Source organism: Podarcis muralis, chromosome 1 (genome assembly GCF_964188315.1).
Source record: "Podarcis muralis chromosome 1, rPodMur119.hap1.1, whole genome shotgun sequence".
Lineage (NCBI taxonomy): Eukaryota > Metazoa > Chordata > Lepidosauria > Squamata > Lacertidae > Podarcis > Podarcis muralis.
In genome coordinates, this window is record NC_135655.1 from 66954715 (window position 1) to 66973539 (window position 18825).

The 18825-nt window shown below is 40.5% G+C and overlaps 1 protein-coding gene and 1 long non-coding RNA gene across 3 annotated transcripts in view; one reads left to right on the plus strand and one right to left on the minus strand.

Moving 5' to 3' along the window:
- Positions 1-18825, minus strand: part of PARVA (parvin alpha) — a 60656-nt gene that overhangs the window by 24625 nt on the left and 17206 nt on the right. The window contains exon 1 of one of the 2 annotated variants that reach the window (XM_077930390.1): positions 434-476. The exons of the other annotated variant lie outside the window; for it this stretch is intronic. Within the exon in view, the coding sequence (XP_077786516.1) occupies positions 434-461 (28 nt within the window). The 5' untranslated portion in view covers positions 462-476. Of the gene's footprint in view, positions 1-433; positions 477-18825 lie in introns of those variants that run through there. 2 annotated transcript variants of the gene reach the window in all.
- LOC144328017 (uncharacterized) lies at positions 7388-12393 on the plus strand. Its single transcript, XR_013393229.1, has 2 exons — positions 7388-7527; positions 12263-12393. It is a non-coding gene; the product is annotated as an uncharacterized LOC144328017 (long non-coding RNA).

An 18825-nucleotide genomic window follows, 5' to 3' on the forward strand; every position in this document is an offset into this window, starting at 1 on the left:
TACTTGGTTCCCAAAAAGTTTTGTTACAATAAAACACAAAACAATTTTGGCTAAGCATGTCTAAGTAGGTTTTGAATATACAGATTTTAATTTTTTGTTTTGTACTATTAAGCAGTTCAGATATTGCTAATCTGCGTTTACTAAAATTAACAACACACACTTCAGTGCAAAAGAACCAGTTTTTTAGCACAACATTTATTAGAAGATTATATATTTAGAAAACTACTGACCTCTGGTACTAAAGCACAATGTGATGCCTAGCTAATGCAACATAAAAACATTACCCTGCCAAAAAAATTAAAATACAGCAAAGCAAAGCTAACACCACAAACATCAATTCTGAAAACACCCTAAATGCTTAGCACAGATAATCATTCAGAGCCACAGCAATCAACATGAAAAAGAAAATAGCAAGGGCTGTAGCATCCCTTACCTTTGGGGCAAAAAGCTCCACATCCCATTGTACACTATCCAAGCCCTCATTTTCTCAAACACGAGGACAACTGAAAAGTCCCCTACTTTTAAAGCACTCCCTTCTGCTGCTGCCCTGTGTAGCTGTATTATGCTTTTGAGTCTGTATCTCTACAGAATACTCAATGCACATTGCAACTCGAAGCTCAATGCATCGTAGAACAACTGACTGACTGCCTATATAATTTAATATGATGCCACAGGAGACTCATAGACCATCTGCAAAACAAACTACATTTGCCATTCCCATCTCGGCAAATTTCATCTAGAAAGCTAAATGTTTTGACAAACAGGCAACCTCATTTATCCAAATGACTTACAGAATTCTTGGGCTATTACATTTTACAAAGCCCATCATAATTACAGCAGCAGGGAATCGGTGTAAGGCAGATATTAAGAAGGCCGTGATGGGCAGTGGCGAAACATTTCCTTCACTCCCCTCCCTCTCTTCACTGCCTCATCAACATCTACTCTGCAACAGCTCTGAACCTCACACCATAGCTGTCAAGTTATCCATTTCTTCATCGCCTCCTCTCCTGTTCTCCCCTCACCCTTGCTCCCCACCTCTTCATTCACCCTTGCACTTCTTTACTCTGCCAATGCAAACATACATTGAACATATATTTGCTGTGCTCCAAGATGCCTTGAAAAGCAGCAGGTGTGTGTTGAAATAAGGTCCACCACACCCAAGATGTTTTATCTTGTTTTTATCCCCCTTCCCCTCTTTCTGATTAACTCTGGATGGCAGTGAAGAGACTCAGCTGCCCCAAAATGGGGAAGAGACCATAACAACATATCCTACCCTAATCTCCTGGTGGTCCTCAAAAGGGCCTTCCTGATTCAAGAGCCAAAGAAAAGAAATGGAATTGTGAACTGGGAATTCACATCCCTGGTTTATGTTCCTTCCTCTCCTTGTTGCTCTGTTGGCCTTTGGGCCAGGCAACAGTTCTCAGGTCTTCCGTGTAAGTGAAGTCATGGAATACTTGCGCAGCTCAGAGGAACCCAAGAGCTACCTCTGAAGTCTTGTTGTGCATACTGCTTTGGCATGGTCCTGTCTCCACATTTCAAAAGGGGCAATCATGAAGGATGGGTGAGTTAAGTAGTTCAGAGTAGGGCATGGCCAGTAGCTGGTTGGCGGCCAGTGCAAGTTGCCTCAACACGGATGAAATCTGTATGCGCCGAGGTGATCCACTCAGTAACCCAGTGCAGCATTCCACACCAGCTGGAGATTCCAAGCCAATCCCAAGGGAGGTCTCATACAAAGCTCATTACAGTCATCTAATTGTGAGGCTACCAATGCATGAATCTCACTGGTTAATATATTTAAGGAAGGGAAACCAGTCTGCATCGAAATGGTCAGATTCAGCATCTCTCCAGAACGCCCATTAATTATTAAAGTGTTCAAGTGCAGTTAAACTGATCGCCAGACAGTCTCTCTAAACCACTGGATTCCTTCAAATGGCCAGCTTATACTCAAAACCCCCACCCCAGGACTATCTGCATCACCTGGCCCTCACTCAGGTGACATGGTGGTCTGTTTACTCCCGTCTACTGGTCTCTACCCCAAGGGATTTATTTTCCATATTCATTTCTCTCAATCTGGAACCAGGCCAGTCACTATTCATTTGTAAAGGAGCAGATATTAGAGACGGGGCAGAAATTCAATCTATCAAATTTGCTCTTTCCAAAACAACATGAGAACAGAACTGTGGCACTCTTTCAAAATTTGCAATGTTGTCTGAATTTTGCGGTGAAGTTCTCCCACCAATGTTTACAAAAATGTGTGCATAAAATTAATACATTAGTGAAAATAACATACAAGACTACATTACATCAAGGATGGCAGCTAGAAAAATTGCATTCAAAAATCTGTTTAGTACAAAGAAATTTGTACAAAAATGCTGGTGAATTTTAATGAGGATTTTTAAAAAAAATGAAATCTGGAGGACAGAATTTAAGATTGGAGAAAAAATGAGCAACTCTGAGAACCCACACTGACAGATCCTTCCACCCCTAGTAGAGACTCTCTGAGCTTGCCAATTATATCAACAGGGGTAACCAGCCTCTCCTTCATTCAAAGCCTTAAAAAGGGGGGCTGTTCTTAGCCTCCGATCACACAGTGGTCCTCCTGTTGCTTTCGCCTCCAATAGACCAGCTCCACTGTTGGCGTCTCAAGGTCAGTAAAAGGAATACCACCCCAATAGCACACCCAATCTCTTTTTGTAGGGGACACCTACCTTTTCCAGGTATATTATCTCCCAGGTCATTTTTGAGGGGCTGTTTAGCAAACTCACTAAATCCAGCATATAAGTGTTGGGATAGAACTGAAATACTGCTAAGCATTTCAGAGCTCTTCAAAGAGAATCATTTCATTGGGATATTCAGAATCCACAATCCTAACCTGTATAGGATGGCAGGGAAATTCTGTGAATACTTTTGAATCTGGCTGCTTCAGAAGTAACATTGCTTCCTGATATTTAGAAGGAATTTTTACTGTCCGGTGTTGCCTTCGTTTAGGATAATAAGCTCCTGTGCTTCTCTTCTCCTAAGCATAAAATGTCCACAACATTACTGGAAGTCTGATCTTTCTGTCTTTCACAAAACAGTGCTTTCTCAACCCCACAATTTTCAGCTTAGTGAAGACAGGAAGTTTATTGAAGAGAGGTGGGAACTCTCTCTCAGGTGGTTTTGCCCATCAGTTCAAGAAACAATTCAGAGGCAACATAATACTAATAGCTTAATTTGTGAAAATGGATAAATACCATATCTGCCACATAACACATTTAGCCACATAACAAATAAATACAGAAATAGCACTGGAATGGCTGGTTAAAAGGTTTTGTGCACAGAGGAGGAAATTTAATTAAACCATGTAATGCCAATTACTGTCATTTCTAATTATATTATGCTTTCCTAGAAATAATGCAGATGCAGGATTCTAAAGTTACCTGTATGTTTGATGTTAATAGGATAAAATTATCTAGGCCATGAGAAAATCCAGATAGCAATGGGAAGAAAATGCATTTTTAACTAACGTTATATGTTGTCCAATTTAATTACTAATAGATCTTCAAAGTGCTGATTACTTCAAAAGTAGCATGCCTCCAATGTGTGTGTGTGTGTGTGTGTGTGTGTGTGTGTGTGTACGTACGTACAGTGGAAGGAAGAGTGGAAAACAAATTTAACAAATAAATCAATTTTATTTATAGATCTCATGATTGATAGGCTGTTCCCTTACAACAGCAACTTTTTATACATCAGACCATCCTTCCTGCTTTGCTTCAGTTCTTCAACAAAACCTTTCTTGGAACAGCATTGGCTTTATGGACATCCTGAGCTTTCTCCACTTATCAGTTAAGCCACTCTATTATCTGGTAGTGTTTCTCCAATTTATTCACCTTTGATATATCCATCTTAGACACCAACTCCTCAGCACATATTTTTTTCCATATGATTCCACATTAAGAGTTTTGCTGCCACTCTTTTTGCAGCTGGTGGCTTAAGTAACACTGGTGATTTGGGTGTGCATATATACAAAGACACACTTTTTATTGTCAGCATGTCTACAATTATGCACCCACATCGTCTGAACGCTAAATTCGGGGATAGTTTGAAGAAAATGTCAACAGTGTAAAAATACAAATTTTAAAAACATGTCCATCTGACACTCTGGCCAGCACCCCTGCTGAAGATCCCTGCACATTTCATGAATGCATGGAATGGGGGCAGGGAGAAGAGGGAGGGGGAAAAGAGAAACCAGCAGATACCTCCCACTTACCTAGACTGCCTCCCAACTGATCCTCCTCTCATATTCATCAAGATTATTTACCTCAGTGGTTTCCTTGAGAGTCAACACCTGATGAACAGTCAGTTATTTATGGACATGCTACTGTTTTGATGCAGTTTTGTGAATTAGACAGTTTGCATGTTACAGCAGCCATAGAGGAAATAAAAATTGTAACTGCACAGTGAATTTTGTTTTTTGTTTTCTATACCTATAAGTAAATAGAATAGACTCCTTTATGTGAGTTATATTAATAATTATCTTTCAGAGTCTTTTTTATATATAATCTATAATCAAATACTTCACCCACCCCCCTCCACACACATACATTATCTCAATAATGAAAATATTTTTGTTTTTTTGTTTTTTCTTTCTTTCTGCTCTGTACATTAGCCCAAACCTTTCATCTTTGTAACAATCTTGGGCTGATTACAGCCGACGTGTGGGTTATTCCTGAAATACTAGCTGGGAGATGTTGTCATCGTAGTTCCTGCCATATAAGCAGACTATCACCAAGTGTGTGGTTTGAAAATTCCATAGTGTGTGGGGATTTTCTTGCTTGGGGGGTTTGTGGAGAGCCAGAGCGGAATTTATATAAAACATGCAACCTTCCAATTTCAAGTAATGACGTATGAAGCAGCTCTAAGCCATTCTCCATGCTTTTAGTGTGGGGAAGAGTTAGGTTTCCCTGTTTTCAAGCTGAATTGTTTTACCCTGCTCTTAGTTTTCGATATATGAAATCGATTTTAGTCAGTGCTTTTTTTCTAAAAAAAACATTTAGGGGTACTCTCATTTTGACTCAAGAAAATCACCATTTTATAGTTAAATCGGGACAAAATAAATACAGTAAATGGACCAAAGTACAAAGATTCACATAATGTTTAGGGGTATGCGTAACCCTGCGTACCCCCAGAAAAAAAGCCCGGATTTTAGTGATCTGAACTGGTTTTATTGTGTCTTATGTATCTTGTAACTTTCTAAAGCTACTTTGAATTTATGTCGTAAAGAAAGGTGGGGCATATTTATTTTTAAGAAAATAAATGCTGTATAGAGATACAAAATCCAATAATGAAACCATTTGCTCCTTCATGAGAATTCTCACTACAAAAACTACATATGCTGAGTCTCTGGCACTTTCTGGGAGAGAGAGAGAAAAAAATGGAAGTTGGTAAAACTATCTGTCCATGGTTATTTGGCTATAGTGATTATTATTGCTGTTGTTACGTGTGGGGGCTATAACCACCTTGTTTTAGTGCACCCTTTCAACTGTAACGTGTAGTTGGCAGTTCCAAATGATATATAAATAGTTGTCATTTACTGCTCTTGTTGGCCACTTTTCTACTAAAAGTGCTGTTGTGTTTTGCAAAATAAGAGATAAACCATTAGCTAAATTTTTAAAAGAATGAAAATATTATAAATTTTATTTTATTTTTTTTTAAATTCTGTACCACCCTTTATCCAAGGAGCACAGGGCAGCTTACAATATAAGAACACAATAATGCGCAACATAGTAACAAACCAAAACAACAGCCCCCCAACAATTTAAAAGGCCATAGATTAAATTAGCCATAGGTCTCGGGGAAGAGGAATGTTTTTGCCTAGTGACTAAAAATATGTAACAAAAGCACCAGGCAAGCCTCCCTGGAGAGAGCATTCCACAAATGAGGAGCCACCACAGAAAAGGACCATTGCTGTGTTGCCGCCCTCCAGACCACTTGCCTCAGATGATGACTGCAGGGTCCAGGTCAGTTCATATGGGGAAAGGCAGTCCTTGAGGTACTGCAGTCCTGAGGCATTTAAGGCTTTATATGTCAAAACCAGCACTTTGAATTGGGCCCAGAAACTAACTGACAACCAGTGCAGTTGGGCCAGGATCGACGTTATATGTTCATCCCCCATGCTGTTTAGCATCTACATGATCGTCCAGAGTTTTGGAATACATTGTCAGCAATATGCTGGTGACACACAGCTCTACTTTACCTTTGCAGGTGGGGCAATGGATGTGCTGGACCATTGTCTTGCCTCGGTAATGGACTGGTTCTCATCCAGTCCATTGACCGCTTGGCAAATTGGTGTCTGGTAGTAGGCCTTGGTAACGGCAGAAGTGGTCAGTAGCAACAAGCTGAAGCAGTGCCAAGTGATGCCATTTACACCACCAATAGTGTCTTAAACACTGTAGATCCGCAGAGCATTGTGGGAAATTAAACTGTGACACCTGGTGCCTGGCATTGATTGCTGGCTGCTATTGAGGGGAGGGATAGAAGTAGGGTCCTGGCAGAGTGCTGGGACCACAGCAGCTGCCCAAGGGTGACATCAACACAATACAAACTTTGTCACATACTTTCCAAATATAAAGGTGTCATATTTTACCAAAATTACTAATGGAAAAAATATATACTCTATAAGCATCTTTTTCCGGTTGGACTCATAACACATTCCATCTAGTCCCACCCCCCCCCCCCCAAAAAAAATGGCAAAAGCAAAACATTAGTTTATCTACAAATGCCAGAATAAGCAGGCTAGATAAAGACCACCATCCATGCTCCAAGTAGCCATCTAGGGTCTCGTAACAGAATGCCAGTCTGGATGTGGCAGAAAAAACCAACTCAGTTCCACTTCTATACTTTATCAGAAATCTGGCAAAGCAGGCAGGGATTAGGAGACATGCTTTGTGTATAAAAGGTCCCAGGCATCTGCTGGTAGGGTTGGGAAAGACTGTCTGAAATCACAGAGAGTTACTGCCAGTCAGTACAGTATAGAAAATAAACTGTGCAGAGTAGACACACCAATGGTCTGACTCAGTATAAGGCAGCTTCCTATGTTTCTTTTAAAGCGCCACATCCATAATAGACAGTCTGAATCTGGGCTTGCAGCCCGCGGTTTAATGTATTACCAACTTATCTATCATGTAAACAAGTATGTTCCAGGTGTGCAGACAGTCCATCAGGCTGTCTCCTTATTAGCCAAAAGGCACGTGAGCCAAGGCATTCCATTTATCAAAACTAACTTGGGATTTTCGTCTTTGGTAGCTTCAGACACCGAGCGGGTTTATGAATTTGGCTCGCCCTTCTCCCAGGGGTTAGGAAAGCTGGAGCAGCTGGGGTCTGTGGCAGGAGCACCTGCATGCAAATGCTGTCATGTCAGCACTGAAACTCCAATTAGGAACCCACTTGCCAGAAGTAAATGCAGTTTGACATCAGCCATCAGTAAGAGGAAGGAAATGAGGGGCAGAAAGGAAAGTGATAAGAAACAAAAGGACTTTACAGAACAGAGTACGTAGCTTTTCATTTGCAATTCTCATTTGCGCCATTTTATATTCAAAATCAAGATCTGACTCAACCCGAGAAGAAGTGCATTTCTATTCAGATATGCCTTTGAAGTTACAGTGCAAATTCAACACATGGCTGAAAGTAAGCGAAGGATTAGCTAATTAATTTGGCACAAGCTTGGCTTCCGATAGTAATCAAAGCTATATTAATAGTGCATGTATGCTCTCTGTTATACAGGACAAAAACAACCACCATCTCCTTTCTTTTTAATTAGGAACTGTGTTTGAAGTCTATATACGTCATGGTTTCTCCCCTACCTGCTTATAAATGTTTGTGTGTGTGTTGCGGGGGGAGGTGGTAATTTATAGAAGATGTGTATAAATCTTGTGCTGCTTAGTACTTGGTTAAATATCTGTGCCAAAGCTGCTTAAATGTAATAGTATACAAGGGAAACAAATGACATTTGGTTTTTAAGGAAATGAGAGCTTTAGCAGCTCAGAGATCTAAAGTAAACACTTAAATAGGTAATGCTAGAGAATTCTCATGCTGCCTCCTCACATTTCTGTATTTATTTTTTATCTGTGGGATCAAGCGCATTAGAGAGGGAGGCCTGGAAAGCCTTGCCTCAGCCATCATTCCAAGCTGCGTACATCTGTGGTCAATTTTCCACACTTTCTTCCATAAAAGGTAAACGAGGCACTGTACTTGCAACAGGATAATCTAAACAATATGAACAATGTTACTGTTAAAGACCATCTGGCTCATCCAGCACAGCTCTGGATTTTTAACTCCTTGAAGTAAATCATGAAAATCAGGCAGTTGGCTTTTAGCTACCTGAAATCTACTTTAAAGAGTTCGCAGGACATCAGGGACTTTTAGAATTCTTCTCCAATTTTGATACAGCTTGCATCCTGAGCTTTCTGCAAACCAGGGCTGGTGGAAATTGTCACATAGAATTTTCTGTAAATGGTCTCTAGGGTCTTTTATAAGAAGCCTCTACCATTGTGGTTTCCTACAATTAGATCATTATGGGAGTATTTACGAGCCTTAACATGTTTACTCAGAAGCAAGTCCAGCTGAATTCAAATGATTCTTCCTTCCTTGTAAATGTCCTTAGGACAGGCATGTCCAAAGTCTGTTTTGGGGGCCTAATCCGGCCTGTTGGTCGGTTGAATCTGGCCCCTGTGGCAACAACAACTTCAATCTTTAAAAGCTCAACAACTTCAATCTTTAAAAAAAAGCTCAACAACTTCAAAGCTCAATCCTAATCACTTCATCAAATCTGGCCCTCTTTGAAAAAAGTTTGGACACCCCTGCCTTAGGAGAACTGTTTTCTGTTCTTGACTCTATCTTGATAAGCTTGTTATAAGAATTCTAAGGTCCCAAATATAAAATAAATGTTAATAAATGTACAGGACAAACACATACATAAGTATATAAACCATGCGTCTGAAATAGTACAGGAGAACAATCCTGAAACCATTTTGACTCTCTCAGTGACCTCAAATACTTCTCTGCAAGGAGGAAGGAAATGGGAAATCCTCTCCGTTGTCTTTTGCTTACCTATCTTAATGGCATGTGTGTATGAATAGGGTGAGCCTGTGACCTGGATTCAGGAATTAAAGCATTTACCATCACAAAAGAATGCTCAGGCTGGCCAGGCAGAGCAATCACTGGCCATTACCTGGTATCCTGACAAAGAGGATCTTTGCTGGAGACCGCCTCCTTCTGTGATGTATGAATGATTTTTTTTTTGGGGGGGGTGTCTCTGGCTACATTGTGGACAATTTCAAAAGCCTATATAAGGGCTTGCACACCCTTGTTCTGGGTCACTCCTGTCTCCTGCACGTGGTAGTGAGCACCCTGTTGCAACAGTTAATAAAGATCAGGCTTACTGGCTGCCTTGCTTCTCAATATTTTCTGGTTGGCCTCTGTTATTTTCTCCTTCAGATAGGGGACCTACTTAAGGACTCTATACGGGCTCTTGGATACCCCGCAAGGGAAAAGGAGCAGTTTTGTTCTTATAACAAGCACAATCCAGCTAAAGTTAAGGGAGGGAATACATCTCTCTTCCATCCAAACAATGAGCTGCCAATCAAACAAAAACCCTTTAGACACTTTGGGTCGTTTTGTTATTTATGGTTTATCATTTTAATTGTAGAGTTGTAAGATTTAACAGCTATATAAAAATGAGGAGCAAAGAAAAGAAATTCTGAGTTGTATCCAGTGATGTCCCTAGCCCTCAGCCACAGTCTTTCCCACTATGATGAGTTGCATCCAATGCTGAACCAGCAAGGTTTCACTGGTGAAATGGGACTTCCTCTCCCCCCACCACATGCACCTCAAAATCTGATTCAGGTGGTGACCCAACTGTCGGTATTGATAGGCCAGCTGGCTCGGCCCCAGCTGGATCATCTCCCTCTCAGCCTTCGCGCTGCGGAGATTCATCAACCGCTGGCTAAGATGTAAATCAGCAACTCAAGCTTGCTGACTTGAGCACACTTTACTTAGAGCAAACTGCACAACAGAAGAGGCTTGAGTCTGTGGATACATACTAAAACTACAGATTTATTATACATAAATCAGGACAAAGAAACATGTCGTCTCTCCTTGCCATCTTCTCGGAGAGAGACTCAAAACAAAAAGCAATACACTGAGCGGAAGGTCCGCTCACGGGACCCAGCAATCTGTGCTGGACTGTAGCAATCCTACATATCTGCAACAAAAGGTGGAATGCAATCTCCCAACCCCAACCGCCCTGGAGCTAATTTTCTTGGGGAGGGAGATACATGTGGGAGGGGGTAGAAGAGAAATTTCAGTTGCACACCCAAAGATCCTTGGGCCAGCAGACCTGCAGCATTAGATATAGCCCATAGCATCTGTTTTTAAATCATTTCTAATGTCTTATCTGTGTACATAGGTTATAAAATACTTTATGTAAAAGTATGTCCTTTTTTGGGTGATTCATTTCCTCTTTTTTTGATGAGATGTAAGTGGCCACCCAGCTAGAAAAAGGAAGGAGAGAATTGTCCTGGAGAAGGAACTATTTTATACAGCAGCTGCTGGCCTTTGAGTAGGACACAGGTTGCTTCTGAAAACAGACAAACTATATTTAAGCAATATACTTAAGGCTAATATTGCAAGAAAAGGGTTAAAGTTATCTTCCCCTTTGCAGCTGTGCAAACTTTGGCTGCCTAGGTTAACAAAACAGCAGAACTTGGCTTCAAAGAGTCTCCTCCCCATTTTGAATTACTTCGTTAAATAAAATTACAAAGCATACTTTGACACGTCTATAGCTTTTCCATTATCGATCAAAAAGTGACTTTCATTTTGGTGGAAACAAAAAGGGTTAAATTAAGAGCTTGCACTTTTCCCCTGAATGTAAACAAGAAGAAAAGAAGGAGGATTTTCATATTCATTGGGCTTCTGGCTCTAGTTCCCTGTTGCCACATTAAACAGAAACATTGCCATATCTGATTTCTAGGTAGAATGCACACATTGCTAAGCCCTCGTTCACTCCACCATGGGTTTTTTTACATCTACTTCCTGATATCTGCAGAGCTAACATCTTTCCCTCCCCTATACTTGAAAAAAAAGGTTATTAAACATGGATTTTAGTTACACTTGACTAAGTGAAATGAGCTCTTTCCTTCGTGTTCTCCAGGTGCTTTCAGATGACATTGTAGCGCTTTCTGGAATTCTTTTTTCCAGTTTTGTATCTCAGGGGTAAAATCGGTTTTCCTTTTTCGCATCACTAATTCAGCACTTATTATCCAGATGAAACTTCTTGCAGTTCTGCCCTCCACTTACCACCTCTGTGACATCTGCGGTGGGTATGGTCGGCCAGTATTCAGGAGTTCCAGACTACCCTGATTCTTCCTCAGTCTCTATTCTAAGATTGTCCCCCTGGCTTCAGAAAAACTCATGTTTGGGGAGATTGGGGAGCTGTCATTGCAAGAAGAGAAGGGAGAGGTGGGTGGAAAGTTATTCAAAAGTGGGAAAGACAAAAGTGGGCGAGATCCGAGTGCCAGGCAGTACCCGTCTTTCAAGTTTTTATTTCATGGCTGGAAAGAAAGTCTTAGGTTATTATTCCAGGACTGGCAGGACACAGGACATGTAAGTGGCTTTTCCACCTCCTGTCGGATCTTCTCCACTTTTGCAGTAAAGTAAAAGGAAGGTTTCAATACCACCACCATCCAGTTTATAAAAATGTATTTTTTTTGGGGGGGGGGTGCGAAGAGGGGATGGGAAAGGCCACAGCTGAAGGCTGCAATCCTAACTTCACATGCCTATGAGTATGTTCCACTGAATTCTGAAAGGCTCACTTCAGAGTGGACATAATTAGGACTACACTACAAGTACCCTTTACTCATCTGTGGAAATCTACATGCACGTGCTTGTAGTGTGACCAAGGTGGAGGAGAAAACAGTACAGTGGTACATCGGAAGTTGAACGGAATCCATTCTGGAAGTCCGTTTGACTTCCAAAATTTTTGGAAACCAAGGCGCAGCTTCCGACTGGCTGCAGAAAGCTCCTGCAGCCAATTGGAAGCTGTGGAAGTTGCATTGGACGTTTGGGTTCCAAAGAACGATTGCAAACCGGAACACTCACTTTGCAGTTTGGGAGCCAAAACGTTCGACTCGCAAGGCGTTCAGGGTCCAATGTACAACTGTACTCAGATACGTAATTGTCAAGCCACGCCCAATGGTATGATTGCCCTGAAACATTATTTTTGCAGGACATTGGAGTGGAAAATCCTGGCGGTGGAATATGTTGTCAAAACATGCTAAGAAGCAAAGCTAGAAACCTTGAACAAAAAGGTTTGTGTCTGAATGCACCTATTAAATAAATAACTGGTGAAAAATAAAATCTGAATCTTTTATTAATAGTCATCAGATTACTTAATTAATCCTGTTCTTTTGTGGAGACATGTCTTTAAAAGGTGGGGGGATTAAATTCCCAAAAGTGGAAGTTATAAATTTTAGCATGCTCTTCATGATAACTGGTACTGAAATAATACACTGGATTATTCCATCCTACTTTTGAAAGCACACACTAATCTGTGTTGAAATACGCTATTATCCAGTGTAGTAAAGAGGAAGAAAGAGACCCCTAATTAGAGGGTGAGTGGAAAAAACATATTGCAAAGAAAACGTTGCAACTTACTGGCTGACTCTAGATTTTGGCATTCATTATTTAAGTTAAATGCATATTATGAAACCTTGAAGTGCACTACTTACTCATCCTCTTTAATTTTCAGTTTCCGGTAAAAGGATCCATTAGTTTTTGGCACGACTCAAGCTACACAGTACTGCATCAAAAGGGCAATACTTAAACGCGATTTTTGTAATTTCGTCTGTGCTACAACTTTAATCAGAGCTGTATTTGTAGATACAGGCATTTACATTACAATGCTATGCATGCTCCCTGTAAATAACCGTGCCAAGTTCAATGGGGCTTACTACCAGCTAACTGAGTACAGGACTGAACACCAAGTTTGTTCTCTTAGCTACTTGTACACAAACTGTCTAATGCCCCATAGGCACAGAAATTAGCCTCTTTCCGGCATTATCCTTTGCAGGATCATAATCGCATGTAGAGGGAGAACAGGACCCCATCCCCAGGCTCTGCCTTTATACCACTGCCAACATCCATACAGGAAATGTCTGAAGAGGAAAACCTGCTCTACTGCATACACTCCCTTGGTGATTTAGAACCCTGATCCTGCACGTTTCTGATTTCCAAGGTGGATGCAAATGCAGAGCAGGTTTCCCTCTTCAGAATTCAGGCCCAACACATGGATGGCAAGGGGGAGGTGTGGTGCCCCGTTATGGTTGCATGGAGAATAATGCTTGAAGAACACTCCTGTCTCTGGGTTCTTGGAATGTTACTTTCACTGTACAGTTTAAAGGGGGGGCAATATATGCAAACCCACTAAAACTGCACAAGTATAACAGGGAATACCGGGTGTTTCTTAAAGTAGAACTATTAACTTTCTCTACAGTTTTACTTTATTTTTGGAACTATCACCTATTAGCCAGTCAGGATTGGCTTCTAGGTCTCAAAGGGAACTCTGAGCCATATATGGGAAAGTATTGGCTTTGTGAGGATGACTGCAGTAATTCCCCTTATCTGAAAGATCAAGTTATAAAATGCAGCCCAGGACAGGTTTCACTGCAATGTTTTGACAAAAATGTCTGAAAAAATGTTGTATCGAAACACAAAAGCCACATGAATTTTGCAACATAGATAAAGTTAACAGGAATCTAAAACCCAGTCCATGTTTCATACCAAAGCAAAGGTTTTTGATGGATATTCTTCCACATAACACACATACAAAAAATAAAAAAGCTGCATTCGACTCAGCACTCATAAGCATGACAGGTTTTTACATGTGCACGTTCAAGTATGTCTTATATTAGTTTTCCAAAGTGCTGTTGAGACCTCAACAGCAGATGCATCTCTTTTTTAATATCAGCTGTACCACTCAAAAAACAATATCCTCTTTCTAGTGAATGTTTTGCTCTTCACAATATGTCAAGAAAGATGAAGCCTTAAAAATAGCTGAACCATTCAGCAGCAGTTGCAAAGGTAGCTCAGAACAAGGCTACTGTGTGTGTGTGTGTGTGTGTGTGTGTGTGTGTGTGTGTAAATTTTAGGCTGCAAAGACAAGCAATAAAAACACAAACAATAGGAACATAAGAAACTGCCTTATATAAAGTAAGTCACTTCATCTAGTTCAATACTATTAACACTGACTGCCAGTTTCTAGGGTTTCAAACTGGGTCCATCCGAGATGCAAAGAACTGAATTTGGGACCAAGGCAGATGTTCTACCACTGCACTACAGCACTGGCTAGTGGTCTGCAGTTTCTTGGATATGTAAATAAGAATTAGCCATGTTATGTTATAAGCGATACGTCTGAAGGATGCCATTTCAGAAAGAGGCATATGCTGCTGAAGGTGCAGTTTGCAAACTTCTCTTACTGATACAAGTGAAGAACAGAAGCCAAGTTTCAAATATATTGTCGTGCGTAACCATATCCCTCTTGCAAATCTGTTTTGAAGCGTAAACTGTTCTGCCAGAACTAGCTGCCAGATTGTGTGCCCATTCTTCCTTTTTCTTTTTTACAGCATTAAGCTACTGTGACTGCTCTACAGTTATGTAGCCTCTCATACCAAGATAACTAATTTGCACATGGCAGTTTTGAGGATCTTGGATTATAGACAAGCAGGACTAGCACTAGTTCTGGACTAACTAGGTCAATATCTGAACAAATGTACCTAGAAACCCATTACAAAAGTATAGGGTCATCACATACTATATAGAAATCATCCAGTAGGGCTACAGTTTGGAGTTCTCTCACAATATTATTCATGGAATAATACAATATTATTCATTGTATGTGTTGTGTGGAACACGGATACAGACACATTTTTTTCCTCCTTCTCTGAGAATACTAGAACTTAAGATCATACAATACACAACCGAAAGGAAACTCAAGTAAGATGAAAGGAAACATTTCATCAGGCAATTCATAATTAATTTATAGGGCTGCCTGCCCAGAAGATGTGTTCAATTCCATTAGCCAAATTCATGGAGAATTAGTCGATTGCCCCGTTTGCCTTCATCCTTGGTTATAGGGTCATAGTGTCTGGACTGAGACAAACTACAATCCCAGGTTTAAGGAGATGCTAAGCCAAAGCATCTTCAGGTAGCGCAGCAGTGCCAGCAGGACCAGAACAGGGGTGCTGCAGCCACAAGCCTAGATCCAAGAACCTGCACATTTTGCTCACTTCTTGGTAAGCCAAGATTTGTCTTAATGAACTGGACCTATTTATTATTGGCTACTAGAACTTGTGGCTATTTGGAATGTCAAGATTCATTGGTGATATGCCACTTAATATCGGTTGCTGGAGTGCAATAGGGGGACAGGGCTACTGCGTTCATTTCCTACTTGTGGGATTTCCAGACATATATTAGTCACCATAGATACTGGAATAGGTGGGCCTTTGGTCTGATGCAACAGGATTCTTCTCATCTTCACTGAGAATGAGCTCATGGGGTAGGGGGAAATGGGGTGGGGCAGCAGCAAGTTTAAGGTGGTGTGGACACACTAAAGAGAGTGTACCTGCCAGTACACCTGCATTGCCCCAACTGGTGCGGGTGGCGCTGTGGTCTAAACCACTGAGCCTTTTGGACTTGCCGATCGCAAGGTTGGCGGTCTGAATCCCTGTGATGGGTGAGCTCCTGTTGCTCTGTCCCAGCTCCTGCCAACCTAGCAGTTCAAAAGCATGCCAGTGCAAGTAGATAAATAGATACCGCTGCAGTGGGAAGGTAAACAGTGCTTCTGTGTGCTCTGGTTTCCGTCACGGTGTTCCACTGCACCAAAAACAGTTTACTCATGCTGGCCACATGACTACTACTACTACTACTACTACTACAATAGTTTCATCACAGCCAGGAGGCTGTGACCACAATGCTGCTGCTCCTCGCTGGCCTTTCCTAAATTAAGTAATTATTCTGCCTAATGTGACCAGTAAAAATCAGAATTTGTCACACTAACATTGCAATCCTATGCATGTTTGTTCAAAAGTAAGATCTACTGTGTTCAATGACGCTTACTTGTATGCCTGTCTAAGCCCGGAACCTTAAAAATGAACTGTGAAGGGAGGACACTTCCTCATGTTTTTCCCAGTCTCAGTAACACAACATTCATCTACACCATATCAGATTAATTTAAATGCTTTGGATTTATTATTTAAGCAAAAGACTGAGAGGAAAGCTGAAGTTTAGCCTGCATTCCAGTCATCTAGGGGTTAGTCAATTTGCCAGTGCCCTTGCTGTGCCTTGCCTTCAGATGTTATGCACCTAAATTCTGAAAAGAACATTGATCTTTAATCTACAGTATTAATTCCTTTGACAAAATGGCAGATTATGTATTATCCTCCATAAGGCTTCATTCAAAGCTTAGACAGTCCAGATGGAATCCAGCTAATTAAAATAAAGTTAATATTAAGAACCCTCTTCAACCCAGATTTCTCGGGCTGTACTTCCAGATTTAGAAAAATACCAGCCCATATTTGATTAATTGTATTTTCTTCATTATTCATGAAAACATAAAAATGTTTTTGAAGACATATTTTCATGTTTTCATTTCTCAACCACAAATGCTAATAAATACTGAGAAGACAGATGTAAGAACTTGCCAGAATCTTTTCAAATCTCACAACATTACATATCATGTAAAGTTCTCTCTCTCTCTCTCTCTGCCTCTCTTTCTCTCTCTCTCTCTGTATCTTCCTATAATAACTACCCAATATAGTCCCATTATTAAAAATTTAATACCATACAGTAGGCATTGCTAGGCTTTTATATTTATAATGAAATGCAAGAATCTTACAAAGGAATACTAAGCTATAAACCTGGCAATGCAATTTCGCTCTATGGTAATCCAAATCACTTATTGGGGTTTTTTATTTACCACCCTTCCTCGTGACAAAACTCAGGATGATGAACATGAGAACAAATACAGCAAATGTACACAATAATCAAAACCTTTTATAAAAGCAGCAACATAATAATGGTATCCAACAGTAACAAGACCCAGGGCAAAAATCATGACACAAAACCCCTGAGAAACAACACAGATATCCACTAATTGATATATGAAACTAAATAGCATAGGTGACAATCACATCTCCCCAGAGAAGAAATACCACGGTCCTGGTGCTACTACCAGGGAGGCCCTGTCTCAAGTCACTGCACATGCCCATTGGTAGAATCATGCACAGAACATCCCTGTTCTCAAAGCACAGGTTTGTGGGAAAGCTGCTCTTTTAAGTACTTGGGTCTTGAAACGTTTAGGACTTTGTGCAGCATGTGCCACTAGTATTTGAACTAGGCCCAGTAGCTCACAGGCAGCCAGTGCTTTAAGGCCCGGAGTTATATAGAATCATAGAATCATAGAGTTGGATCTATGATCCCTTCTAGCTGCTCTGCTTAAGAGACATGACAAATTCACAGAGGATATGCTGTCAATGGGTACTACATATGCTGTCAGAGGCAGCATGCTTCTGAATACTGTACCAGTTGCTGGAAACTGCAAGAGGTCTTGCTTGCGTGCTTCCCACAGGCATCTGGTTGGCTTCTGTGGGATCAGGTTTCCCTTGTGTTCGAAAGAGCTGGGGAAACTGCATTCTGCATCAGCTATGCACTGGTGCAATGGGCCATTAGACACACGTTACTTGAAAGTACAGTCATACCTTGGAAGTCGAACGGAATCCGTCCCAGAAGTCCATTCGACTTCCAAAATGTTCGAAAACCAAAACACAGCTCCTGATCGGCTGCAGGAAGCTTCCACATATTCTTCCATTTTAAAACGGAAACAATAGTACTAAGATGGCGCTCTTGAGTGGTTTGAGATTCTGATGAACAAAGGCCCATAAGAAGTACTGTCGACAGTCTACAGGGAAAAGTATGAAAAAACCAGTAAATTTCCTTTTAAACAATTTTGGAAGGAAATTTCCTCTAAAAGGCGGTTCAAAGAACTGAGTTAACCAGCTTGTTATGTTTGTTTTCATTTTTACAAACTTAAAACTAATTGAGTTAACAAAATCTATAAACCCTTTAGAAGACTCTCCACTGTTCTTTTTCTTTTCTTTTTTTTAAGATCATCTTCCCATTTGTGTAGCATTTCAATCCAGATCAATGCAGCGTTCTGTGTTCAATACTGAACAATTGAAAGACAGAAAGCAGGGTTAGGACAGTTGTTAGATAGAACAGTTGTTAGGAAACTGCCGTTTGTTTTTCCATTTGGTCAAGCAAATGTTTAAAACTGCAAGAACGAAGTGGTGCATCCCTGATTTTCAAATAGATAATAAGTCAGGTCATACTTGAGGGAAGATACTGAAAGCAAGTTTCCTTCATATTTGTTATATCTCCTCATTAACTGGTTTTTGAGAAAATAAATACCTATTATATAAAGGAAAAGATATATTCTCTTATTTTTAATTCAATTTTGGTTGTGCTTTAGTTGTATTAATGTGTTCGTAAAGAACGAACTTTTGAAAATATATTGATTAACAGAAACACAAATTTTAAAATCACATTGATATCCATTAATATACAGTATTTTGGTCCAAAGGGAGTTGTAATCCAAAACATCTGGAGGACACCACATTGGAGAAGGCTGGTGTGGGTAATATTGCCAGCCCTGAGTTGTGATGCAATTGCTATGTCTAGAACAGCAGTTGTCAGAATTGTGTGTTCTCAACACCTTCCTCCTGAGGCAAGAGTTTT